Source organism: Salvelinus sp. IW2-2015, linkage group LG14 (assembly GCF_002910315.2).
Source record: "Salvelinus sp. IW2-2015 linkage group LG14, ASM291031v2, whole genome shotgun sequence".
NCBI lineage: Eukaryota > Metazoa > Chordata > Actinopteri > Salmoniformes > Salmonidae > Salvelinus > Salvelinus sp. IW2-2015.
Window position 1 is genome coordinate 33135200 of NC_036854.1, and position 27371 is coordinate 33162570.

General features: G+C 41.8%; 3 protein-coding genes across 3 annotated transcripts in view; all 3 read right to left on the reverse strand.

Annotated features, from left to right (window-relative positions):
* Nucleotides 1-2063, reverse strand: part of zgc:112332 (retinol dehydrogenase 12) — a 35531-nt gene extending 33468 nt beyond the window's left edge. The window contains exon 1 of the mRNA XM_024000970.2: nucleotides 1974-2063. Within this exon, the coding sequence (XP_023856738.1) occupies nucleotides 1974-1987 (14 nt within the window). The 5' untranslated portion in view covers nucleotides 1988-2063. The remainder of the gene's footprint in view (nucleotides 1-1973) is intronic.
* Nucleotides 2064-2313: 250 nt separating this feature from the next.
* Nucleotides 2314-6772, reverse strand: LOC111973590 (retinol dehydrogenase 11). Its single transcript, XM_024000968.2, is given in 9 exon segments — nucleotides 2314-3521; nucleotides 3628-3796; nucleotides 4037-4276; nucleotides 4421-4525; nucleotides 4619-4774; nucleotides 5575-5690; nucleotides 6194-6225; nucleotides 6227-6281; nucleotides 6765-6772. Coding segments are annotated over 9 exon segments (984 nt in total). The 3' UTR covers nucleotides 2314-3418.
* Nucleotides 6773-7542: 770 nt separating this feature from the next.
* tnfrsf11a (tumor necrosis factor receptor superfamily, member 11a, NFKB activator) lies at nucleotides 7543-26041 on the reverse strand. The gene is made up of 9 exons (XM_024000824.2): nucleotides 25667-26041; nucleotides 17455-17530; nucleotides 16961-17086; nucleotides 16650-16799; nucleotides 16401-16485; nucleotides 15871-16058; nucleotides 15305-15354; nucleotides 14281-15193; nucleotides 7543-9723 (listed from the first exon to the last, which is right to left on the reverse strand). Exons 1-9 carry the CDS (start codon nucleotides 25739-25741, stop codon nucleotides 9410-9412), a joined length of 1977 nt encoding a protein of 658 aa, XP_023856592.1. The 5' UTR covers nucleotides 25742-26041; the 3' UTR covers nucleotides 7543-9409.
* Nucleotides 26042-27371: the final 1330 nt, after the last annotated feature.

Here is a 27371-nt window from a genome sequence, read left to right on the forward strand (position 1 = left end):
ACAATGGAAGAGACTGGTCGGAGAGTACAGCCTAACGTAAACAGGTCAACAGTGTCATCAATTGTGCAAACATTCCGTAGGGAAAACAGGTAAATATGTACTCGTTCTTTACTTTTGCTACAGCATTTAATTCACAACACAGCAACTATTGTAAAAGTAAATGCAAGTCTGAAAATCACAATGATGCCTGTATATACTTCTTGAAGTTGTAGATGCCCATGAGAAAACATTTCTACTTTATTAAACTGTCTGATTCTAGAATAGGCTAACTTTATATTTTGTTTCTGTGTTACTATACAGAGAATAATGGAGCTGGAAGGACACGAAATTACCCACATTCTTGTTTTTGTGGAGAGGCTGGGTTCAATCTGGCCAAAGGCAGGAGATGTGGCCGCAATCTCATTGGATGCAGAGCCACATTTGGCACACCAGGCCAATGTGGGGGCAGTATTACAATGTGTGCTGCCATTTCTGAGAATGGTATGAGAACACATATTCCACACATTGGGCCCTAAAACACCCAACTTCTCCTGGCCTTCCTAAATACACTTTACAGAGACATAATACCAGAACACCAAAGAGGTCCCCCGTGCATCGCAAGGGAAACCGGGCCTTTGTAGTGTTACGTACTGTGAGGATGTACAATTTTTTTTTTTTTACAGCACTACCGCAAGTATTCATTGTCGCGGGGGGGGGGGCATTTATTTTGGCATGGATGTCATTTTGTGGCAAATTCTGTTCACTATATATGACTTTACATGAAAGAAATATGAAAAAAATGGACATGCAAATGTGCATTTTCTGTTTACATGTAACACATTGCTACAAAAATAAATGTACTGTATACATACAAATGTGCATATCCTTTCTGTGTACTACAGTATTGACATTTACCTACTGTTGAAATTGGTATTTAAAAAGCTCAGTGTGATACACAATTGCATTCAGCTAGACAAAATTGACATTCTTGTATAGTGCAGTCAGTGTCAACAAAGAAGGACAAAACTGAAATGTGTATATAACAAACATTTCCAGGGTTGACTGCCATGGTGAGAAAACATCTCAACATTTTGACCAGTACGGCTCACACGATGACACAACTTTTCATTTTGGTGCCATTGGCCAATTTACTGACACAATTAGGTTTTGAAGCATGAGTTAAATGTTTTGGGTGAGTTACTACATTTTGCAGACATGCAATAGTTGTGATGTCCCATAAAACAGTTGTGACAATTGCACTTAGTTTAGAGAACGTTAAGACTGTTTCAAAGAAATTAGCCAAAGCGATTGAGAAAGTGTAACATGATAAACTAGCCCAGAGGTCTCCAACTCTGTTCCTGAAGAGATACCCTCCTGTAAATGTTCACTCCAAACCTGTTCCTGGAGAGATACCCTCCTGTAAATGTTCACTCCAACCCTGTTCCTGGAGAGATGCCCTCCTGTAAATGTTCACTCCAACCTTGTTCCTGAAGAGATGCCCTCCTGTAAATGTTCACTCCAACCCTGTTCCTGGAGAGATACCCTCCTGTAAATGTTCACTCCAAACCTGTTCCTGGAGAGATACCCTCCTGTAAATGTTCACTCCAACCTTGTTCCTGGAGAGATACCCTCCTGTAAATGTTCACTCCAACCCTGTTGTAACTGACCTGGTTCAATGTATCAACCAGCTAATTATTTAGAATTAGGTGTGCTAGAATAGGCTAATTATTAGAATTAGGTGTGCTAGAATAGGGTTGGAGTGAGAATCTACAGGACGGTAGTGCTCCATTAACAGGGTTGGAGAGCCCTGGACTAGTCGAATTGCAATTTAATGTCAATACCCTATAGTGGTAACAATTTGTTCAATGTTTCATAATTACAACAGTAATAACAGTTCGAATTTGAAGAAGAAAAATAGTTCTGTAAACTGAAAGAGAAAATGACTGCCACCATAGCATCTTTGTTTTCCCCAATATAAATAGTAATTGACCTACCTGATTGAATGCATTCCTTTCCCAGTGACCAATCTTTCTCCTCAACACCCCAAGTTCATCTAAACAAGTTTCCTCTCAACTCTAGGTTGTATCAATGGATACATTCCTCAGCGTTGCAGCCCGCCCACCCGACATCTGTCACACTATGGGTGCGTTCCAGCCCGTCGTTGTGCTGCGAAAATATTTATTTTATTACCATAATAATATAGTAGTGGTTAATCGAGAACTGGTTATGGTTGTCTGTTTGAGCAGTGGTTTAATTAATTAATTAAGAAAATATCTTTTGACATTTTAATTTATTTTCCAGATGTTGTGAGATCTTACAATATGCTCAGCACGACTTTGTTGAATTACTGTCTCGAACTAATGACTGCTCAGGGGTCCTCTTTTGACCAATTTCCCCAGGAGTGGAGTGAGATGTAGGTCAGTGCGCACCAGACGATGTGGAAAATGCGGCGTTCGACATCGATTCAATGCATTTATTGCCTTTTATTTGATCAGTTAATTGATCGGATACCTTCAGTTGAACAATTCTGATAGCCTACCGGTAGCCAATTCAGGTTTTGTAAAGGCCTAGCCCACAATGTTTGTTCATTTCCCCTAGAATATAAAAGGACAACAAACGAATTGGCTGATTATGGCAGTTGACATTACTACACGTTTCGCCCTGAACAAGGTCTGGCACACCTTGCCAGTCAGAGAACAAACATTTACAAATATTTCCTAGTTAGAATAATATAACTTAAATTTTCTGGGGGGAAAAAAACTGTCCCACACATCCTGAGTGGGACGAGGTCAACAGAGTATCCTGTAGAAAACTCACAACCTTTCCTTTTTATAATCCGAGGTTCAGTTGGTTACATCATCGTCATCTTCTACTTCTGTTACGCTATGTCATTGTGCAGATCGAGCGCTCATTTTAAGACGTCGTCTTGTGGTTTGAAGCTTTGACCACTAGATGTCCCCATAGGCCAATTTTAGTGGTACTTGTCAGACTTTTTTAGTCGTGTTCTAATAGATAATTTCTGTAGAGAAAGCTATTGCTGGTCTAAATAATAGTCAGAAAGCCTAAATTACTCCCAACAAGAAAAGGGAGAATGTTGGTACAGCATTTGATAGTATTTTACTTTCTCCAGAAAGCACAGGAATCAAAGGTGTAAAAACAGAAGAGAATTACATGATTTAGTTAAACTGAATATTTGACATATAGCTTTCCTTGTCCAGTCAGTCTCAGATAGTTTACTGACTGCAACACTAACTCTAAACATTCTATAACCTATCTGTACCACTTCCACCTACGCTCACCATCAGCCACATCATACATCATACATCTTCACATTTATCATTTGACATAGTAGGACTTATGATAGCAATATTTTCTCAGTATTTGACGTGACAGAAAGAAGCAATTTGGTGCAAAGATAGCATTAATATTGGGTGTCTGTTCATCTCCAGCAGATGCCCAGTAGATGACAGCTAACAGCCCAGAGTTTGAGAGCGGTGCCTTCATCACTAGCAGCCCTGGCACACACTGCCTGTGCACACCCACTGAGAGAGAGAGAATTATTTTATTTTACACCCTTATTTCATGGGTAATCAAGTACAGTACATATTAGTGTTCAGGGTCAGGGATGAGAGGTGAAAGGTCACTGACCTATAGTAACCCCCAGAGGTGAGTTCAGAATCAGGGGTCAGGATGCAGTACAGAGTGGTGTAGGCTCCTTCTGCTGGCGTCTTGAGGAAGTAGCTGAACTTCTTAAACATGAGCTGTAGGGGGCGCTTTATGTGACGCATCAGATCAGTGTTCACTAACCCGGGGTCAGCTGGCATAGCCTGTCCACACCTAGAACTGTTAATACACACACACACACACAACACACACACACACACACACACACCACACACACACACACACACACACAACACACACACACACACACACCACAACACATTGTTCAAGTACTCAGGGCCTCTTTGCTCTATTTCAACCACAGAGTGATGGTGGTTAAGACACGAGACACTCACACTGGTGTACGCTTAGATCCATTCTCTACAGATGCTACATGCATGGAAACACACACACCCATACTCACCCGCGGTCCTCTTGGCCAGCTCTCTAGTGAACAGTATATTAGCCAGTTTGCTCTGGACGTAGGCCTTGACAGGGTGGTATTCCTTCTCACTGTTCAGGTCCTCAAAGTGGATCCTGCCCATGGCGTGGGCCGATGACGACACAGTGATGACACGGGAGGGGGCGGAGTGCTTCAGCAGATCTAATAGGAGGAAAGTCAGAAAGAAGTGACCTGGAAAAAGGAAACAGGAAATAGTTAATAAGGATAGGTTTCAATCAATGGCAATCAATCAATGATAATATATTCTCTTTATGTGGCAATGGAAAAAAGTGTTGCTTGCAGTCTTGTTAATAAACCAGCCATTCTGTCTCGTACCCAGGTGGTTGACTCCAAGCTGCATCTCGTATCCATCTACAGTGGTGCTGTAAGAACAGCTGGCCACACCTGCATTGTTGATCAGGAAGTGAAGCACCTTCTCCGCTGGGGAACAAACAGAGTCAGAACACCTCTGTATCGGAGCCCTGACAGTATGGTGTTTTACAGTATATGGTGTGTGTGTGTGTTTTAACCCACTGTTGTAGATGTTTTCAGCAAATTCACAGATGGACTTGGTGTCAGCGAGGTCAAGCTTCCTGGCTTCCACCTTGGCCCCTCCCATTTCCCTGACGATGTCACTGACCGCAAGCTCCGCCTTCTCCATGTCCCTGCAGGCCAGGATGACGCGTGCACCTAGAGAAAGAGAACCCCTTTTTTATTCAATTATCTTCACACTTTCAAAAAGTATCAAACTACCATACTGTCCATGATGTCTAGCACATTTCTGACACTTCAGTAGCCTGTAAAACTCCCCGCATACACTGCAATGCACCCCCACTGGTTCCTACCTCTCTCATTAATAATATACCCCGAAAGTCACCTTTCCATAGAGAGATCATATTAGTGTGTACAGACAGAGGTTGGCAATTCGGCAGTACCGACTTCAGTCCCGTGACGATTGTGGGGGTCGTAGAGCAAAACAGAGTCTCATCTTTCCATTGAGGGGTCATAAGAGTTTGGACCCTACAGACGTTTTTGTGAGAAGACCAATTTTCGTTATGTCTCCTGGTCTGACAAACACCACTGTAGCTCTGCCACCTTTCACCACAGATACGGAAGGCCGACATCGGAGGATGTGGTGGATTGAGATGCAGCCCATGCGTCTAGCTTAAACAGACCGATTTTTATGGGGATGTTTTCATTGTGCTAATTCGATTTCCACGGGGGCGCATATATCAAATCAAATCAAATGTTATTAGTCACATGCGCCGAATACAACAGGCGTAGACCTTACAGTGAAATGCTTACTTATGAGCCCCTAACCAACAGTGCAGTTTAAAAAATACGGATAAGAATAAGAGATACAAGTAACAAGTAATTAAAGAGGAGCAGTAAAAAAAATAACAATATATGCAGGGGGCTATATCGACTATAAGGGAGACAAGGGAAGCAATAGAATATAGAGGAAGAGAATTTAAGATTGTGTGGTCTACCTCTCTTGACCAGGTCCAAGGCGGTCTCCTTGCCAATGCCAGTGTTAGCTCCCGTCACGATCGCAGTCTTCCCATCCAGACGAACATCAGACGACCAGCGCTTAGTGATCAGGGACCTTGAAAAAGAGAGAGCCAATATGATAAACAAATAAGCTGTTTGACATTTGTTGTTGATATTGACTGGGACAACACAATTCGTTACATTAATATTAACAGCATAAATGTTGAATCGCAGTTATTTTCTCGTTGATGGTCTTACATCTATTTACAGTAGAATTCATAGGGATTAGTCTTACATCTATTTACAGTAGAATCATAGGGATTGGTCTTACATCTATTTACAGTAGAACCATAGGGATTGGTCTTACATCTATTTACAGTAGAACCATAGGGATTGGTCTTACATCTATTTACAGTAGAATCAAGGGATTAGTCTTACATCTATTTACAGTAGAATCATAGGCATTGGGCTTACATCTATTTACAGTAGAATCATAGGGATTGGTCTTACATCTATTTACAGTAGAATCATAGGGATTGGTCTTACATCTATTTACAGTAGAATCATAGGCATTGGCTTAACATCTATTTACAGTAGAATCATAGGGATTGGTCTTACCGGATCTTTTCCATCTCTGTGTTTCTGATAGAAAAATGATATCCTCTTGGGAGACTTCAGAAATCCCCTCTTCAACCAGTCTGTCTTTCTGTCCACTCACAGAAACGGATGTGTTAGAGGACGCTGTGTGTCGAGACTCTTGTGTGTGTGCGCATGAAGTGTATATATGTGTGTGTGTGTGTGTGTGTGTGTGTGTGTGTGTGTGTGTGTGTGTGTGTGTGTGTGTGTGTGTGTGTGTGTGTGTGTGTGTGTGTGTGTCATGTCTCCAAATTGTTAATGGTCTATTGATAGGCCCCACATAAACCATTCTTTCATCAGGGGAGAGTCGTATCTAATTCATTAATGTGTCTTAGAGAAACTCTTTCTTACAAAATGTGTATCTGAATAGTAACAGTATTCTGTGATAAGTAGAGACGTGGAAGGAGTTAGTCAAGAGAGATCTCCAGCCGGAGGCTCCTCCTATTAGTGGGCCACCATGTTTTATCCTGACCATGTGACTGGACTGTGAAAACCTAATGTCACATGTATGGTTAGTAAAATCCCAGGTCCCTACATAAGAATGGAGTCTCACACTTCCATACAGGTTGTTTCACCTCAGGTGTAATTCAAGCCTGTCTAAACAGCAGGTGAAGATATTCCCGTTTCAGCATGTCTGACTGAGAAGTTTCTGGTAGTTTCCAGGTGAGAACTTGTTGCCCTGTGTCACCAGCAGCGAACCAGAACACTACAGGAAATGCAGTGTGTGTATTTGTTTGTGTGCAATACAAGTAATACAAGTAATACATCCTTCACTAGGTGGCATCATAGTTTAGTTCTCCAATACATTACCCTCTAAATCTACACATTCTCTATTCTTATGTTCTCTAGAAGCAGCTGAGCTGATGGCATCTGATGTAAACCATGTGCAGGCTAGTCATAACTTCCTGTTTTCACAGACAACAGAAAATACCCTCCTCTCCTGGTGGGCCTCTGGTTCTCAAGGGCACACACGCACGTACACTTGCACGCAAACACAAACGACCCAAACCAGGCCCTAAATCAGCGTCTCCAGCCCTTCTCATGTGGTTTTAGAGAAAATAACCCTATCCTAGATGCTACACAAGCTAAACGTGGCCAATGCTACGTTTGCCCTATACTGCCAGCCATCTTGTGGATAATGAAAGACTGTCAGTCTGTCTGTCTGCATTGGGACAGTGACAGAAACTGAAGCCCGGCCACATGTGTAATTAGCTCTGTTTTCACAGTCATTAAGGCTCAGAGAGAAGATAAATAACTTCATTGTAATTACCAGATAGCAGACAGTAAACCATGGAATAACGGTACGACTGCTGTCACAAAAAAACACTAGATTTGAATCAAAACAGTTCTGTCATTTATTGAAATTTTAATCAATATTTATAGTTTATTTACAGACAAGGTAAAAGTTTTCACTTTCAACTCTCGAAAGCTTTATTTGATTGGTTAGCTATTCAATAGCTGGTCTTACACTTGGTCTTGTAGACTAACTGTGTGAGCTGGTTTTCATTTCAACACAGCCTGGTCTAATAGACTAGACGTAACATAGTAAATGTAAATCCGAGACACTAGCATTAGTATATGTTACGTTTGGTATGGTTACAAAAGACAGAAGCTTACTTAAGGCAAAAAGTAAAGGACAGGGGGGATGGGTGGGCGTATAATGCAAACATTATCGAATCGCATCACAGACAATTTTAGCTAATTAGCAACTTTAACTACTTACTACTTTTTAGCTACTTTGCAACTACTTAGCATGTTAGCTAACCCTTCCCCTAACCTTACACTTTTTAGCTAACCCGAACTCGAACTTTTTTAGCTAACCCTAACCCTTTAACCTAACTCCTAACCTTAACCCCTAGCATAACTAAGGTTTGCCAGCTAGCTAATGTTAGCCTCCTACCCACCTAGCTAACATTAGCCTCAACAAATTGTAATTCGTAACATACTGTATCATACATTTTTCAAATTCGTAACATATCATACAAATTGTAATTCGTAACATATCATACAAATTGTAATTCGTAACATATCATACGAAATGGATGATGGGCATCCACAAATGAATACATACCATATGAAACATAACATATGACACTAAATGTGAGTGTCTCTGATTTAAATATTGAATAATACGAAATGCTCTGAGACACTATGTTGTTCAACCAGGTAAAGTCTTAAAGCTGCAATATGTAACTTTTTGGGCGACCCGACCAAATTCACATAGAAACGGGAGTTATCGATCGGTCATTATCATTCAAAGCAAAGAAGCAGTAGATATGTTCTATGTGCACTATTTCTATGCTTTCTGTTCTTAAATTGAGTTTTTTGAGTCTTTTACTTAAATMWTTTTACACCAGCTTCAAACAGCTGAAAATACAACATTTTTGATTATGGTAAATATATTTCCCAGCGATTTAGATGCTACAATGATTCTCTACACTAGACATGCTTGTTTTGTCACAAACTGMAATTAGGCGAACTATTCGATTTTAGTAACCAGGAAATGGCGGAGTGATTTCTGCATAGTGCAGTCTTTATTCTCTTTGGGTCAACACAATTGATTAAGGTGGATGAATCCCGGGTCTCCTGCTGTCCACAAGAGTGTGCTAGCCCTCTGAGCTAAAGCTAACACAAGTCTTTTCAGACAAGGTTACTCATCACACGAGTGTGGATCACTGATCCACTTCCATGGTTTTTGTAGTACGACAATAAGGCTTTCGTTCCAAAGATTTCTTCATTAGTCCAACATCAAAAATATTTTAGAAAATAAACAACACATTTACATGTATAGTATATAGCTCAACAAATGCATAGCATTTTTCTTAACAACAAACCGCACTCGTGGTGCTCTGAGAACAAATCAACACCAAGGATAACAACAAGAAGGGAGTCAAACTCATGGACTTGATTTCAGTTGTCCAGCTCTTTTAGATCAGTAAGAATGAAAGAAATGAGACAATGAAGTAAAGGAGGCTTCATGAGACTATTGAGACAGCCATGAGGTCCAGATGAGGAACACAGTCCTCCAGGTTCCAGTTCTAAGTCTATGGCCCAGTTCCAATTCCTAGCACCTACCCAAGAAGACGATGGACTATTGTTTCGAGTAGGTCGTAGCAATAGGTTTTGGAGTGTCAACAAGTCTGTGGCTTCACTCCTCTCTTTATGGTACACTATCCACCATTTTCTTGTCTCACTTCATCAGTCACTGGGCAACTCATCAGTTACTTCCTGAACTGGCAGGTTGTCATCCTGCTGTGGGGGGTTATGGGTAATGGAGTTCCCTGGAGACGGTGGCGGTGAATGACCGACACATTTGGAGGAGGCAGAACTCTGGAACAACGGAGCTCTCTCATTGGCCTGTTCCTGGACGGGGATTCCGAATGCATCATCTGGCCCTTCCTCCTCGTTGCCTAGCGACGTCTGGCTGACGTAGACGACGATGACATCAGCGCTGAAGTTCATAACCTGACCGCTGGAGATGAAGGTGGTGTTATTGTTCCCCGTCACCTGACCTGGCGGAGAGAGTAGCGAGAGAGTAGAGAGAGAGAGAGAGAATTAAGGGGTCAGTTTAGGCAGTTAGCCTAGTTAAGAGTCTTGGCATTGTGGTCTCTTTCCCAAAATGGTATCGGGTTTAATTTCACTACCAGAGGTTAAGGGACATAACTAACCAACGCAGAGATCCAAACCTCTTTTGTAATGTGTACAGGGGCCAATGTATGTTATGGTTGTGTAATTATGCAGTAACACACACAAACACAGCATCCTCTACAGCTGTGAAGAAGGAAAAAAATGTGTGTTAGGGGCGAACTCAGATGACTAATAGCGAGTAGGAGTGATGATGACCGTGCACAGTAACCATAGAAAGGTCGTGGTCGGCTGCGGTGCCTTTGACCATAGTCCTGGTCAAGGACATCATAAACATATAATTTAACATCAGGGTTTCAGTGTGACCAGCAGTTTTCATTCTATGTGAAAATGTCAAACTTTATTCAAGCTGCCATTTAGACGTAGAGAAGTATAGTTTGTCATAACATTATTACAGACGCCATGTCCGTCTCACTGCTGAAATAGAATTACTGTTATTCAAGCTGGCATTTAGACGCTTGTATCGTAAGCAATTAACAGCTAATGTAGTATCAAACCCACAACGTACAGCTAATGTAGTATCAAACCCACAACTTACAGCTAATGTAGTATCAAGCCCACAACTTACAGCTAATGTAGTATCAGCCCACAACTTACAGCTAATGTAGTATCAAGCCCACACTTACAAGCTAATGTAGTATCAAACCCACAACTTACAGCTAATGCTAAGTAGTATCAAGCCCACAACTTACAGCTAATGTAGTATCAAGCCCACAACTTACAGCTAATGTAGTATTCAAGCCCACAACTTACAGCTAATGTAGTATCAAGCCCACAACTTACAGCTAATGTAGTATCAACCCACAACTTACAGCTAATGTAGTATCAAGCCCACAACTTACAGCTAATGTAGTATCAAGACCCACAACTTACAGCTAATGTAGTATCAAACCCACAACTTACAGCTAATGTAGTATCAAACCCACAACTTACAGCTAATGTAGTATCAAGCCCACAACTTACAGCTAATGTAGTTCAAAACCCACAACTTTACAGCTAATGTAGTATCAAGCCCACAACTTACAGCTAATGTAGTATCAAGCCCACAACTTACAGCTAATGTAGTATCAAGCCCACAACTTGTGAGAAGCACGATGCTCCAACCAATTGAGCCATCGGAACAATTCTGGCGTTTGCATTCAAATCAAGAGGAACAAACTGCAATCTTGTCCCTTATTTCCATGTTCATAGTTCACACCGCTGATGGTATTTATAAACACACCTGGAAAACTACAGACGTCCATGTCTGTTTCTGTCTGCTGCCCATTTCAACACCCCCCCCTCCCTCTCTCCCTCTCTCATATTCCCATGTTAACTCTGTAGAGGTGCAATGAGACAGTCACTCCTCACACCTCATTTACATGAATGCACGCGCACATGCACACAAACACACATCATAACATAGTATGTGTCAGTGTCTAGAATCCCATCTGAAATCATTTACTGGCACTGGAATACCAGTCTGGCCAGCCTGGTGTAAAAATGTCATTTCACCACCATCACTAAAACAAACAAACCCCCTGGTGTCTCTGTTAACAGCAGACTGTCTACAGTTGAACTACCCTAGGAGTGCAGATAACATCAACTACGAGAGGGAAATAATGGAACAGACGTAAACTGATTGTGAAACTTGCTCTGCATCTCATTCTAGTCTAAAGTGGCTTCCTCTCCTCATCTCCTTTCCTTCTGGAGCTGATGTAGTCATGGGGAACACCTGTCTTCGCTCGCTATACTATTTTCACCTATCGTGCAGGTCTACGTCCAGGAGACACAAGGACTATTGAGATGCAGCCCGTCTCTCCGAGGTGTGATCCCATAATTCAGTTATTCCCAAACTGTGGGGTGTGTAATAGTAGTGCATCATTAGTTCCTCTTGTCATATCAGTCATTACATACCTTAGAGAGCTACAGTATTTATAACTTGTCAGACATGTCCAGATCAACTAGCCTATGTCAGCTAAAGTTTTTTTTATTTAGTTTTTTTAACCCATAGATATTGTTCACATTTTTTTGTCACTCAAATAGCACATGAATACACCCTAGACATGGCAAAACATATAGAATTGCAAGAAGATTTGCTTTAAAACTGTAAAATGTTCTTTGCATCCCATGACAAAATGTGTAGAATTGCAGAAAATAAGCTTTAAACCTACAAAATTCTCTCCACCAACAAGAGGGGTGTGAACAGTTTGTGTCATGAACAGTGCTTGTGCCCATAGAAATAGACGTGGCTCTGAGTGAAAAGGTTTGGGAGCCCCCACCATAATTAACCTCTCTGAGCGGGAAGTCCAGTTAATGACATGTTATTACTGCATTATGAGAAATGTGGTTTATTTACTTACTGCTGCTTTGGGCCATAATTCAAGTATACAGTGATCAACGAGAGTCTGAAAGTGTGTGAGTCTGGGTATTACTCAAGGGATGTGTATTCAGAGCACATCTTGTTTCAATTAGACCTGTGGTCACTTTGCAAAACCCTGTAGAACTCTGGAACTGGGTAAACAGGAGTGTTGTGGTGGGCAGAGCTCACACTCAGAGAGTTAAACACACACACTCACACGTTACAGCACGGTGTAATCACTGGCTCATCACACACACAGATTCCCATTCCCCTTCCTACTGTGTGTGGTCTTCAAAACAAGCCAGCAGTGTACAATATTATTAGGAAACCAATATACTTATTTTGGAGGAGCAACAATGTAAAAAGACATTTCTGAAATCTCAGTTACAGTCCTAGCCAAAACAATGTACAATAACYCAGATCCAATAACCCAGTGGATTTATTTATCTTTCCTCTTTAACAATGGTTGGAATGTATAATGACATGTGTACAGTGCCTTCAGAAAGTATTCACACCCCTTTAGTTCTTCCACATTTTGTTGCGTTACAGCCTGAATTTAAAATTGACTAAATTGGGATTTTGTGTCACTAATCTACACACAGTACCCCAAAATGTAAAAGTGGAATTTTGTTTGCAGAACATTTTAGAAATTAATTWAAAAAAATGAAAAGTTGAAATGTCTTGAGTCAATAAGTATTCAACCCCTTTGTTATGGCAAGACTAAATAAGCTCAGGAGTAAAAATGTGCATAACAAATCGCATGGACTCATTCCGCGTTCAATAATATGGTTAACATTATTTTAGAATGACTACCCTCTCTTTGTACCCACACATACAATGATCTGTAAAGCCCCTTAATCAAGTAGTGAATTTCAAGCACAGATTCAACCACAAAGACCAGGGAGGTTGTTCAATGCCATGCAAAGAAGTGCACCGATTGGTAGATGTGTAAAAATTTAAAAAGCTGACGCTGATATCCCTTGGTGAAGCATGGCGAAGTGATTAATTAGGCTTTGGATGGTGTATCATTACACCCAGTCACTACAAAGATACAGGCATCCTTCAAAAATCAGTTGCCGGGGAGGAAGGAAACTGCTCAGGGATTTTCACCATGATGCCAATGGTGATTTTAAAACTGAGGTTGGATCAACAACATTGTGGTAACTCCACAATACTAACCTAAATAGCAGAGTGAAAAGAAGGAAGCCTGTACAAAATACAAATATTCCAAAACATGCATCCTGTCTGCAACAAGGCACTTAAGAAATACTGCAAAAAATGTGGCGAAGAAATGTACTTTTGGTTCCGAATACAAAGCGTTATGTTTGGGGTAAATCCAACACAACACATCACTGAGTACCACTCTTCATATTTTTAAGCATGGTGGTGGCTGCATCATGTTATGGGTATGCTTGTCAATGGCAGGGACTAGGGAGATTCTTAGGATAAAAAATAAACGGAATACAGCTATAAGCACAAGCAAAATCCTAGAGGATAACCTGGTTCAGTCTGCTGGCCAACATACACTGGGAGACAAATTCACCTTTCAGCAGGACAATAACCTAAAACAAGACCAAATCTATACTGGAGTTGCTTACCAAGACGCATTGAATGTTCCTGAGTGGCCTAGTTACAAATTTTACTTAAGTCAGCTTTAAAATCTATGGTAAGACTTGAAAATGTCTGTCTAGCAATGATCAACAATCAACTTGACAGAGCTTGAAGAATTTAAAAAAGAATAACTGGGCAAATATTGTACAATCCAGGTGTGCACAGCTCTTAGAGACTTACCCAAAAAGCCTCACAGCTGTACTTACAAAGTATTGACTCATGAGTGTGAATAATTATGTAAATGTGTTATTTCTTTATTGGATTTTCAATACATTTGCAAACATTTCTAAAAACATGTTTTACTTTGTCATTATGGGGTATTGTGTGTWGATGGGTGAGAGAAAAAAAAAATATTTAATCCATTTTGAATTCAGGCTGTAACACAATAAAATGTGGACCAAGTTAAGGGATATGAATACTRTATTTAGCCTTTTTCTTGTAAAAAAGTGTGGCACTGCTGTGCAGTATCTACCTGAGGTGAGTGCTGGTTCCGCAAGTTGGCTCTGGATACAATCAGGGGCACACTCCAGCTCGGAGCCACCAGATAAGAGCTTGTTTCCTCCACTGTCCCTCCAGGAAAGTCCCTGGTCTGGCTCACTGCTGGAGGCCTCAGAGCTCAGCTTGGACTGCTGGTCTCCCACGGTTACAGAGGGGTCAGGAGAGGTTGTGGAGGTTGAAGTGGGTGTGGTGTCTGTGGTGGGGGTGGAGCTTATGCTGTATAGCCCATCCACTTTCCTCTGTGAGCTGTCAATCAGCTGAGCTATGACCTCTGACCTGGCTGGGGTCAGTGGCAGGTAGAGGTCACATGACGGCATGACGGGGGAAAGGGGGGAGGAGGTGGGAGAGAGGGAGTAGGGGGAGGTATTACAGCTCCTCTCAGAGCTCTTCCCTTGCAAGCCCTCAACCATCTTGGCCCTCTCCCTCCCTCCATCTTTCCTTTCATCCTTCTTTCCATCCCTGCTCTCCCCCTCTCCTCCACAGGAGCAGGTCCCGAGGGTTCCAGGGTTGACGGCCTGACTACAGTCTTCATTCTCTCCTACCTCTAAAGGTTCCCTCACAGACAACACACACACACAGGAGCCAGCCCACAGTGGAGACACACACACACCCTCCTCGCACACAGCCTCCTCAGAAACCTCCTCCGCCTCCCCTGACCCCTCACTTCCCATCCCCTCATCCTCCTCCTCCCTCCTCCTCTCCTCCTTCATCTCTTTAATGGGTGGTAGTTTGACCCGGTCACCAGGTATGGCTGTAGGACAGGTGTGTAGAGTTTCTGAGGGGGTGTCAGCAAGGACAATCAAACAGGTTTTCTCACACAGGGTGCAGTTCTGCCCCCCTACCCCACCTCCTTCACCCCCACTGTGGTAGAGAGGGGCCAGAGTCTCCTGGAGAGAAACACAGACAGATAGGTTAGTCTGAGAGCCGTTGAATGTTTTATTTAGTCTACTGTTTATGCATGTCATCTCTGCCACTAAAAAAAAAAGAGTCTACCCTACCTGCTGTATCCTGGTCCTTTTCAGATTCTGGACACATAATCGCAAATTCACTGTAAGACATAAGAGGATGACATTCATTCATTTCAGATACATTTTATGCCAAGAAATATTTCTATTAAAAAAATGATTCTCTCAAGAATATTGTCCTCTGCAACAAATTCAACCTGGGTAGACATAACATAGTAAATGTAAATCTGTCTCCCTTCAATTAGTATCATATGTTACGTTTAGTATGGTRTGTATTAATTTATGGATGTCCATCCATCCGTATGATATGTTACGAATTCCAATTTGTTGTGGCTAACGTTAGCTAGGGGTTAAGATTAGGGTTAAGGTTAGGATTAGGAGTTAGGTTAAAGGTTAGCTAACATGCTAAGTAGTTGCTAATTAGCTCAAATGCTAAAGTTGTCCGTGATGAGATTCAAACACAAAACCTTTGGGTTGCTAGATGTTGACATTATATGCCCACCTATCCACCCCAACCGTGGGTGTCCAGGATTTACGTTTACTATGTTACGTCTAGTCTATGAGACAAGGCAGACAAATTTAATCTCTCACTCGGGTACCTGAGAGTAGTTTGAGTTTGTCCTTGTAGCAGAAGAGCAGGAGGATGAGGAGACAGAGGACAGTGATGACTGACAGAATACACACTAGGACCCAGGAGGAGGTAGAGGAACCAGAGAGATGGGGTCCACAGACAGCATCAGTCTGGTCGCTCCCAGTCTTTTTGTCACTCTTCCCCAGGCCTTTACAACTGGAAGGAGAAAACACCCAAGGACACATGGTCATTACTTCTGTTCTATAGTAACTCAGACATTCTCTCTCTTCTCTCTTTCCCTCTCTCGCTCTGCTCTCTTTCTCTCCTTCCCTCTCTCTCTGTTCTCTTGGTTGACCACAGAGTCAGGCAGTGGTAGAAGCTGCTCTGTGTTCCAGTGGAAGTGGTGCAGCATTAGTCAGAACAGCGGTGTGGTGGAGCTTTGAGCGCCTGTAGAACCCTGTTCCTGCCTCACTGAATGGGACACGCTGGACTGAAGAGGAGCGCCCAGGGGAAAAGACAGTGTATGAAGGGACACGGTATAGGTGTGTGTTAACTCACTTGGTCCACTGTCTGCATGGTTCTATAGAGGTGTTGGGAGAAAAATATCCTCTCTTGCACGCAACACAAGATCTCCTGCCCGCCTCTGAGTTTAAAACACACATGACAGAGAAGAGTGAAAAACTGGACTGCTGACAACAGTGGCAACACAGAAGTGTGTGTGTGTGCCTGCATCTGTGTGTATATGTATGCCAGTGTGTGTGTGTGTGTGTGTGTGTGTGTGTGTGTGTGTGTGTATGTCTCTCTCACCAGTGTCAGTCTCCAGTCCATATCCTGGTCCACAGGTAGGAATCTTCTCACAGAACTCACAGTTGATAGGAGAACACTCTAGACCAGGTTGACATTGACAGGGTACCGCAGCCTGGGGGTTACTGGGCCTCTCACGGTTAAAACCTTTACCTGGGGTTCACAAACAGGTCAGGGGTTAGTGGTTAACCAAAGCAAACACCACAGACATCAGGATCTCTAAAAGCCTTTGCTAAAATATATAGAAAACAACGCTTCAGCAATAGACTTAAAGTCATCCATCCAACTAGACTAGACTCCAGTCACCTACTGACCTGTGTCACAGAACTTCTGTGGCAGACACTTGGTCTCGTTGGTCCAGTCAGGCTGGTACTCATCACGACCACACTGACGACACTTGGTGTCAGAGTACCCAGAACACTCTGCAAACACATAGGACCCTGGGGAGTGGGGAAGAGCGAGAGGGTTAGACTGGCCACAGGTTAATACACCGACGTTGAATTGATCTACTGAGGTAAGAGAAAGCGGAAGAGGAAGAGGCTAAAATAGATACATTTCCGTCACGCTTAGAGATGGACAGTTATTTGGGGATTAGGGCATGTGTAGGGTGTGTACACATGTGTATGTAGTGCAGCAAGTCAGTTCCTCTTTGACATCCTTCCTCATTTATTTTCAGGAAAAATGAAACATGGCAGTTTCTTTCTTCCATGCATATGACGGCTCTCTGCTAAAGCCCAGACAACTGGTTCTGTAGAGTGGTAATATTGGGTGTTAATGGCCATTCATGTATTTCTCTGGTTTAGTTTACCTGGTTCACACCTCCTGCAGCATCTCTTGTCTTTGAGGTACTGCTGCTGGGTACAGGTGGGTCTGGAGAGGGCTCTCTGGAAGACAAAACACAGACCACTATGGCTAATCTGGTTGTGTCAAGGCCTAAAACAATTATTGGCAGGTGACAGTAAATTTAAACAAAATGTCATTCATTCATTTATTTATTCACCATACAAAAAGAAAACGCATGGAGGAAAACATCTGGTTAAAAAGGGTGGTTTTCGGACATGTGAAAAATGACACGTGTGAACGTTTGTCACATGTGAAGGTTCTGAATCTATTTTCACATGTGAAACTGCATATTTCACACGTGAATATGCAATTGACATGTGAGGTGAAAACGGGTTATTCTCCTCACATATAAAAAGTGGACTTAAATACATGTGAACAACTGACTTCACGTGTCTCTTTTCATATGTAATACCTGGAATACCTAGGATAGGATAAAGTAATCCTTCTAACCAAAACCCACCCACCATTAAAAGAGTTAGATGCACTATTGTAAAGTGGTTGTTCCACTGGATATCAAAAAGGTGAATGCACCAATTTGTAAGTCGCTCTGGATAAGAGCGTCTGCTAAATGACTTAAATGTAAATGTAAATGTAAATATGTGAACATTTCTGCTCAACATGTCAAAACAGCTATTTCACATGTGAAAATGCTAATTTATCATGTGTGATTTTTGTAAGGGTCATTCATTAATTTGTAGACATGAGATATAAGTCTATTAATACGACTAAACAGTGGATGTAGGAGGAAAAGAGAAGAGGATTGCCCAACTCTTTCCTGTCGTTTGAAACAAAGACAGAAAGAAACAGAAAACGTTCTGTTGACAGTGAGAATGTGAGAATGTTTGCAGTGGAATGCCTCCACTGCAAACATTCTCACATTCTCACTGTCAACAGAACGCATTTTGGAATAAAACATTACTTGAATAAAACTTTGTTGTAATGATTTGATTCCAAACTGTTCTAACGACCAAGCCCTTTTAAACAAAACCATAAAATACAAATAGTGCCCACCTCAGCAGAGCATACTGGCATTGTAGTAGTCACCAGAGTGGATACTAGGCTGTGGAGGGAGGGTGGTCGCCTCAGTGGCTCGTTGAAGCTTGGTGTACAGATGTAGGATCTTAATTTGATCACCCTGTTGCAGGATAACTTTCCTTTTACAACTTTCCAGTTAAATTTGAAACTTGTAGTGTACAGTGCATTCGGAATGTATTCAGACCCCTTCTATTTTGTTACATTACAACCTTATTCTAAAATGGATTAAATAAATAAACGTCCTCAATCTACACACAATACCCAATAATGACAAATATATATTTTTTGGCAATTAAAAAAAAATAAGCAGAAACACTTTATTTACATTTACAAGTATTCAAACCCTTTGCTACGAGACTCAAAATTGAGCTCAGGTGCATCTTGTTTTCACTGATGTGTTTCTACAACTTGATTGGAGTCTAACTGTGGTAAATTCAATTGATTGGACATGATTTGGAAAGGCACACACCTGTCTGTATAAGATCCCACAGTTGACAGTGCATGTCAGAGCAAAAACCAAGCCATGAGATCGAAGGAATTGTCTGTAGAGCTTCAAGACAGGATTGTGCTGAGGCACAGATCTGGGGAAGGGTACCAAAACATTTCTGCAGCACTGAAGGTCCCCAAAAATACAGTGGCCTCCATCATTCTTAAATGGAAGAAGGTGACCAATAACTCGATGGTCACTCTGACAGAGCTCCAGAGTTCCTCTGTGGAGATGGGAGAACCTTCCAGAAGGACAACCATCTCTGCAGCACTCCACCAACCAGGGCTTTATGGTAGATTAGCTAGACAGAAGGCACTCCTTAGTAAAAGGCACATGACAGCACGCTTGGAGTTAGCCAAAAGGCACCTAAAGAACTCTCAGACCATGAGAAAAAAAGATTCTCTGCTCTGATGAAACCAAGATTGAACTCTTTGCGTCAAGTCCGGAGGAAACCTGGCACCATCCCTATGGTGAAGCATGGTGGTGGCAGCATCATGCTGTGGGGATGTTTTTCAGTGGCAGGGACTGGGAGACTAGTGAGGATCGAGGGAAAGATGAACATAGCAAAGTACAGAGAGATCCTTGATGAAAACCAGCTCCAGAGCGCTCAGGACCTCAGACTGTGGTGAAGGTTCACCTTCCAACAAGACAACGCCCCTAATCACACAGCCAAGACAACGCAAGAGTGGCTCCTGAATGTCCTAGAGTGGCCCAGCCAGAGCTCGGACTTGAACCCAATCGAACATCTTTGAAGAGTGAAGAGACCTGAAAATAGCTGTGCAGCGATGCTCCCCATCCAACCTGACAGAGCTTGAGAGGATCTGCAGAGAAGAATGGGAGAAACTCCCAAAATACAGGTGTGTCAAGCTTGTAGCATCATACCCAAGAAGAATCAAGAATGTAATCGCAACCTAGCTAAAATTAAGATCCTACATCTGTGTAATAGACACTTAAAACATGAGTCTCTCTCTACTGTGAACACTGATCGTGCTGTGGTCTACCCACCCACTGCTGTTGGCAGGGGTGCAATGGTAAGCTAATACAATACCCCTCACCACAAACACACATATGCATGTACCCCCCCAGCCAGTGTTCTGAATTACAGAATAATACTGTTATGAGAGAAAATATGCTGAACCAAAAGTTTCTTTGTGAAGGAATAGAACTAACAAAAACACCTAATTCTCCATTTATATAAACCTTCAAACACCACAGGCACAGAATGCTTCTGCCTAGTATTACTAACCCCCATCCTAAATAATCTTACAGTAGCTCTACTTTACTGTCACATGGTACAACTCTTGCCCCTCTCCATCCCTCCCTCTGCTGTCTGTGCTCCCATGCCAGGTCTGTCCCCCAATCACAGACTACAGAAATTCATCTAAAGCTTTTCTCATTCAGGTTTTTCTTGTTACCCACCAATTAAACAAAAACAAAGTCTGTAGCCACGTCTTAAGCTGCAACCCAGAACAAACCAGCTTTCTGCGACCAACCCTTTGAAAACCCCCACTGATACGGTTTTAGTCCATGTGTCTGTAGTGCCAGAGATCCCAACCAGTTTAATTACTTCCACAGTGTCTCACACTAGTCATTGTTTTGCTTTTAATGATGAATGCCATTCATAGTTGTGACCACAGTCATAATGATCAACATGTGTTAAAGGAGACAAGCTGACTGAGATCAGAGCAATGCTGCCATGCATCAACTTACAGCTGTTGGAGAAGGACACATTTCCCATACATGGAAGAAGAAGGTGGGTGATTAATGGAGCAGTAGTTCTGATGGCTCAGCATGGTGCTGGAAACACTATAGTTGTGGGTTTGATTCCTGGATGGGCCATACATAGATAGGCCTTTAATACTACAGGGTTTCCCAAACTCGGTCCTCTGGAACCCAAGGGGTGCATGTTTTGGTTTTTGTCCTAGCACTACACAGCTGATTCAAATCAACTAATCATCAAGCTTTGATAATTTGAAAAAGCTGTGTAGTGTTAGCAAAAACCAAAAMGTGCATGCCTTGGGGTCCCGAGGACCAAGTTTAGGAAACGCTGCCTTACTGTATAACTGTCATGGATCAATGTTTCAGAGATGAGGGAAGGATATGCAGGAAGGATGTGAGGGAAGAAGGCATGTTGAGATTATTGACACCCAACCGTGACAGACAGTATTGCTCAATGACAGATTTGGGCGAAAGGGGACAGGAAACCAAAAGAATGCTGGGAATCGTATTTCAGTTTCCTCTGCCTCCGAACATCAGGCCATAATTGAGACGTTGCTGCAATATGTTTTAATTCTCTAAATATATAAGAGCATGGCTGGATCCACCCTAAATGATTACAGGCTAGACTAGAGAAAGGCCAGGATGTTACATAGGCTCCTCTAACCTCCATCCGTTCTAACTTTATCTGAGAGTGCAACTACAGTCAGTTCTGTTACATACAAACATTGGTTCCCAAACTGTGTTTGTGTGTGCTGTGAACCATCACAAGCTTAAAAAGAAGAGATATACAACGTAGAACACCAAATAATGCACGCAGAGCAGAATTAGGCCGATACCCGCTAATTATCAAAATCCAGAAAACAGCCGTAAAATTCTACAACCGCCTAGAAGGTAGCGATTCCCAAATATTCCATAAAGCCATCACCTACAGAGAGATGAACCTGGAGAAGAGTCCCCTAAGCAAGCTGGTCCTGGGGCTCTGTTCACAAACACACCCCACAGAGCCCCAGGACAGCAACACAATTAGACCCAACCAAATCATGAGAAAACAAAAAGATAATTACTTGACACATTGGAAAGAATTAACAAAAAAACTGAGAAAATTAGAATGCTATTTGGCCCTAAACAGAGAGTACACCCTGGCAGAAAACCTGACCACTGTGACTGACCCAAGTTTAAGGAAATATTTGACTATGTACAGACTCAGTGAGCCTTGCTATTGAGAAAGGCCGCCGTAGGCAGATCTGGCTCTCAAGAGAAGACAGACTATGTGCACACTGACCACAAAATGAGATGGAAACTGAGATGCACTTCCTAACCTCCTGCCCAATGTATGACCATATTAGAGACACATATTTCCATCAGATTACACAGATCCAAAGAATTCCAAAACAAACCCGATAAACTCCCATATCTACTGGGTGAAATACCACAGTGTTCCATCACAGCAGCAATATTTGTGACATGTTGCCACAAGAAAAGGTCAACCAGTGAAGAACAAACACCATTGTAAATACAACCCATATTTATGCTTATTTTCCCCTTTGTACTTTAATGATTTGTACATCGTTACAACACTGTATATATACATAATATGACATTTATAATGTTTTTATTGTTTTGGAACTTCTGTGAGTGTAATGTTTCCTGTTCATTTTTATTGTTAATTTCACTTTTGTATATTATCTACTTCACTTGCTTTGGCAATGTTAACATATGTGTCCCATGCCAAAGCCCCTTGAATTGAAATAGAGAGAGAGATAGAGAGAAGGGAAGAGAGTGTGCGATAGAGAGAGACCTGGATCTCAAAGAAGACAGGCTATGTGCACACTGCCCACAAAACGAGGTAGAAATTGAGCTGCACTTCTTACCCTCCTGCCAAATGTATGACCATATTAGAGACACATATTTCCCTCAGATTACACAGACCCACAAAGAATTTGAACACAAATCCAACTTTGATAAATTTGCATATCCATTAGATGAAATATCACACAGGGTGCCATCACAGCAGCAAGATGTGTGACCTGTTGCCACAATACATTTTTTCCCCTTTTGTAGTTTAACTATTTACACATCGTTACAACACTGTACATAGCCATAATATGACTTTTGAAATGTCTCTATTCCTTTGAAACGTTTGTGAGTTTAATGTTTACTGTTCATTTTAATTGTTTATTTCACTTTTGTATATTATTTACTTCACTTGCTTTAGCAATGTTAACATATGTTTCCCATTCCAATAAAGCCCCATGAATTGAATTGAATTCAGAGTGAGAGGAAGAGAGAGAGAGGGGGAGAGAGGGATAGAAAGAGAGAGATGAGTGACGGACTGAGTGTGCATGTGTGAATGAGTGAATGAGATAGAGGACTAGAGAAAGAGTGTGTGACAGTTCTCACAACCAGTAGCACCTGTAAAATACTATCTTTATTTGTTTGTGTATGGGGGGGGGGGGGGGGGGGGGGGGGCTGCAATCCCTGTTCCCATCATCTTCTCTGACGAGATACATTCCAGTCTTTCTCAGATTTGCATAACCGCCACCCGAACTCTGACATCGGGCCAAGAACAACCTCCCCCACATTAATGATTTAACACCTGGGTATTTGTAGACTACAGATTAAAATCTAAGTACTCTGTGAATTATTGCATGATAATCTCATGTCCATTCATGTTACTAACACGGGATATAAATGATATGCAATGACTTATAAACAGTTGACTTATGGTTAACATATGTAACAATGGTTTATTGCCCTTTATAAACAGATCTCCATCTAAAGTACTGTCTGCCGCTGGACGTGGGCAGTAGTAGACTGTATGTCTCTCTGTCTGTCATCGAAGCACCACCACAATGCCTTATATTTTACCACGAACTCCGCAGCAGAAGTGAACTCCTTCGTCCGCTGCTCTTTAGCACGCACGAGGTTCCAATAAATCACGTTTGCGGGGGAAGTTGTGAAGCACCAGGGAAACTGTGAAGCATGCTGTACCCTATTGCGTGATTGTGTTTATGAGTCTGTTATTAAAGAATGTGAAACAATGTGTATGTTTAATGCTTTTCATTAAATCATGTACGGCTATAATTATTGTATATAAATGATTAAAGGAATGGAAACATTGTGATTTTAGAGTGAGGAACGGCTTGCTGGGGAACTCATTTAAACTTGTCATAAGGCTGACGGCTAAAAAACAGCCTGTACTATATCTAGATTCTACAATATATTTTCATTAAAAAAWATATATTTTCTCCCCAAATAGAAGGTATATTTATCACGGTCCACAACTTGGTTGGTTTCTTCCTCTGTCACTCTGTCAGGTTAAGACTTGTCCCACAGGAGTGAGAATGAGGCAACACCTGGGCTAATCCAGTTAGTATAGTAGTAGACACTTAGCGTTTAAAGATACTGTAGACACTTAGCGTTTAGATACTGTAGACACTTAGCGTTTAGATACTGTAGACACTTAGCGTTTGCCTGCACATTAGACAAAACATAAATGACTGAATGAATACTAGTGTTTGGTATTGCATAAAAGCCTGACAATTGTCTAGCACAAGAAGAGAGTCATTACAATAGAAAATATGACTAGAAATGTATGTTTTGATAACAACGAGCATTGCCATTAAAAAGATGGACATGTGCAACTCAGTGAAAGTCGTATACAGTTGAGGACAAATAGACTGAAATGAAAAAAAAAACGTTTGGTGTTCACTTGTGTTTAAATTCCAACTGCACAGGACACCTCTCACTTCAAAGTCAAAAAATGTCATGGACTAAATTATTCATGCGCTCCATTGTAAAGTGCAAGGTAGTCCAATACTGGACTAAAGGCGCCTAAAGTTACTCCTTATTTTCCAAGAACCTTACATGTTTTGTTTAGAGGCGAATTGGCTCTGGCAGCTAAAACAGCCAAACTCTCCATCTAAACTTGAATCGATTCTCAGTAAGGTTCTAGAAACATAAAGCCCTTTACTTTCATATCAGATCAAAATAATTTCACAAATGCAAAATACACACTTACTGTACACTGTTTTAACACAGTTTCATCCAACAGTTATTTTCAGTGACAACACTTTTGTGGCATGTCCGACTTCCTCACAGGTGTTTGGAAACGCAGATAGTCCTAGCTAATTAGTACAGGTAGTCCACTCTGTCTTCCCTCTTTTTTCTGTAAACAAGCGCTGTAACATGGGAATATGGCCATGTGGGAACCTTAACCCGATACAGGTGTGTAGTAATTTAAGCTTTTTTTATTTATTATTATTTCTGGCTGATATGAAAGATATGTTCCTTACGTTTCCAATACCGTACCGCAAGCAATGCGTGTTAACGTTTAGATCAAGTGTCGGGGCTCTTAACAAAACTTCACTGGCCAGAAGATACCTTAATCAATTAGGTGCTAAAGGTAGTTAGCGTATATGAATGGGGTACGTGCAAAGGTACCAATGTACATGAAAGCAACTGTAGGTCCTGCATTTCTCAATGGAATATCTGACATGCAGCATATTGCTCAGACAGTTGCAACACCAACCCGTAGGATGGGGAGAAGGAGGGAAGAGAACACGTCCTAAATCCCCTAGACAAACCCACATGATCCTGATTTACAGTAACAAGACAACGCCCCCACAACACATTGGAGCCGAAACGTGAACGTCCGGTAAAAACAACCTTAAGGCCAGCAAGAGTGCATTCAGCTGTCCTTTACAGGGACYGGTAGAGGGCCGGGGGTGCTTGGTCACGACCCAAACATAAATGATTCCACTTGATGCTCAAGCATGTCTGTTTTCTACCAACTCTTCCAGAGCAATAACAATGGCTAGATGAAGACCTATTCTACATCTAGAGAAAACTCTATACATCCACTAAATAAAACTATTATCTATATAAAGCACTTTTTTATGTATGTAATGAGTTTTTTGAGTAGCCTATGACTTACCTGTGCGCACAGATTGAGAACCAGATGGGTGACCCAGCCTTGAAATATCCAACTGGTAGGGAAGTGAACTCTCATCTCTCCTCCTTAGAGACACAAATCAGAGAAGACAAGAAATCCAATTGTCTTGTACAGATTTAGGATGATCGATATCAAAGGAACCGGTTTTTGTCGGTAATTATAGGGATTTTGGGGGATACAGTGTGGAGCCTCCAGACCTGTCTGGCATTCTCGCTTCGCATGCCCGGTAATGCACGCTCTGCTCTCCTCTAATATCACCCACGCGCTCTAGAGTGAGCAGCCTCCGGTCAAAACACAGTAGATTTACTAGCACTACGGGAGAGAGAGMTGGGGAAGATCCCGCCCCTCTGACCTTCTCCTCCAATGGCTTTTGAGGAGACGAGGAGAGAGGACGCGAGGAGCATGCAGTTGAGATTCTCTCATAGTCTAAACTCCACCCTCCCCATTGAATAAAATAATCCGTGTGTGTGTTGATTGCCTCAGACATAATGCAAGTGTTCAATAGTTTGAGTCTCACACCTAAAGTAGACCCTAATGTTGTTTCACAATGTAAATGAACCCATATAATCAATTTAAATAAACATAATTGTATAAATCTGGTCTGTCTCTTCCTCTGCACTGTATTAAACTAACATGACATTTTGTGAGGAATGTTGTAATGTAATGTATTCATTGCCATGACTGTGAGACTGGCTAATAGCTTTTACCCCCAGACCATCAGGCTGCTGAATAGCTACCACTAGGCAGCTACCTGCTCCCCTTGTCTCCCTCCTGCACCCTGGACCACAAAATGGGTGAGTGGTATTTGGGGGTCCTCTGTAACAGCCTCATCTATCCTCTCTCCCTCGCCCCCCCCCTGCCTACCTCTTTTCCCTCTCTCCCTCCTGCATCCATTCTAAGCCGTCAGGTGTAATTTAATATTTGCATAACCGTCACTTTATTTTAGAAGGAAGGCTTTCTTCACCTTTACTCAGCTGTGTCACTCTCTCCTCTCCTTCGCCAGGGACAAGCAGAACCTCACATGCAAATTCAGAGGCTTTCCGCTTTTGTTTTTGTTGAGTTTTTTTCTTTTACTAGGTGAGAGAGAGTGGGGRAATACTTCCTGGAGGCGTTCTCTGGAACTTGGTAGAACTTAATGTTCTAATTCCATGTTCCAGGAACACAGAACAGACAGTGATGTTTGGAGTTGTAACTCTGTCATTGCATGTTTCTGTGACACAATGGAACCTACTRGAGCTAAGTCTAGACCTCTGCTCACCACGTCAGCTCTGACAGAGACCACAAACTTTGCTTCTGATAATGATGATGCAAAGATGCAGGGATGTGTTGCATCGGTGACGTCATATTTGAAATTGTACGGTACATCCAAACACACATTGAATAAACAGATATACAACTACATTGAACAGAAATGTAAACGCAACATGTAAAGTGTTGGTCACATATTTCATGAGCTGAAATAAAAGAACCCCAAAAATGTTACATACGCACAAAAAGCTTATTTCGCTCAAATTATTTTGACAAATTTGTTTACATCCCTGTTAGTGAGCATTTCTCCTTTGCCAAGATAATCCATCCACCTGACAGGACAATAAAAGGCCACTGTAAAATGTGCAGTTTTGTCACAACACAATGCCTCAGATATCTCAAGTTTTAAGGGAGCATGCAATTGGCATGCTGACTGCAG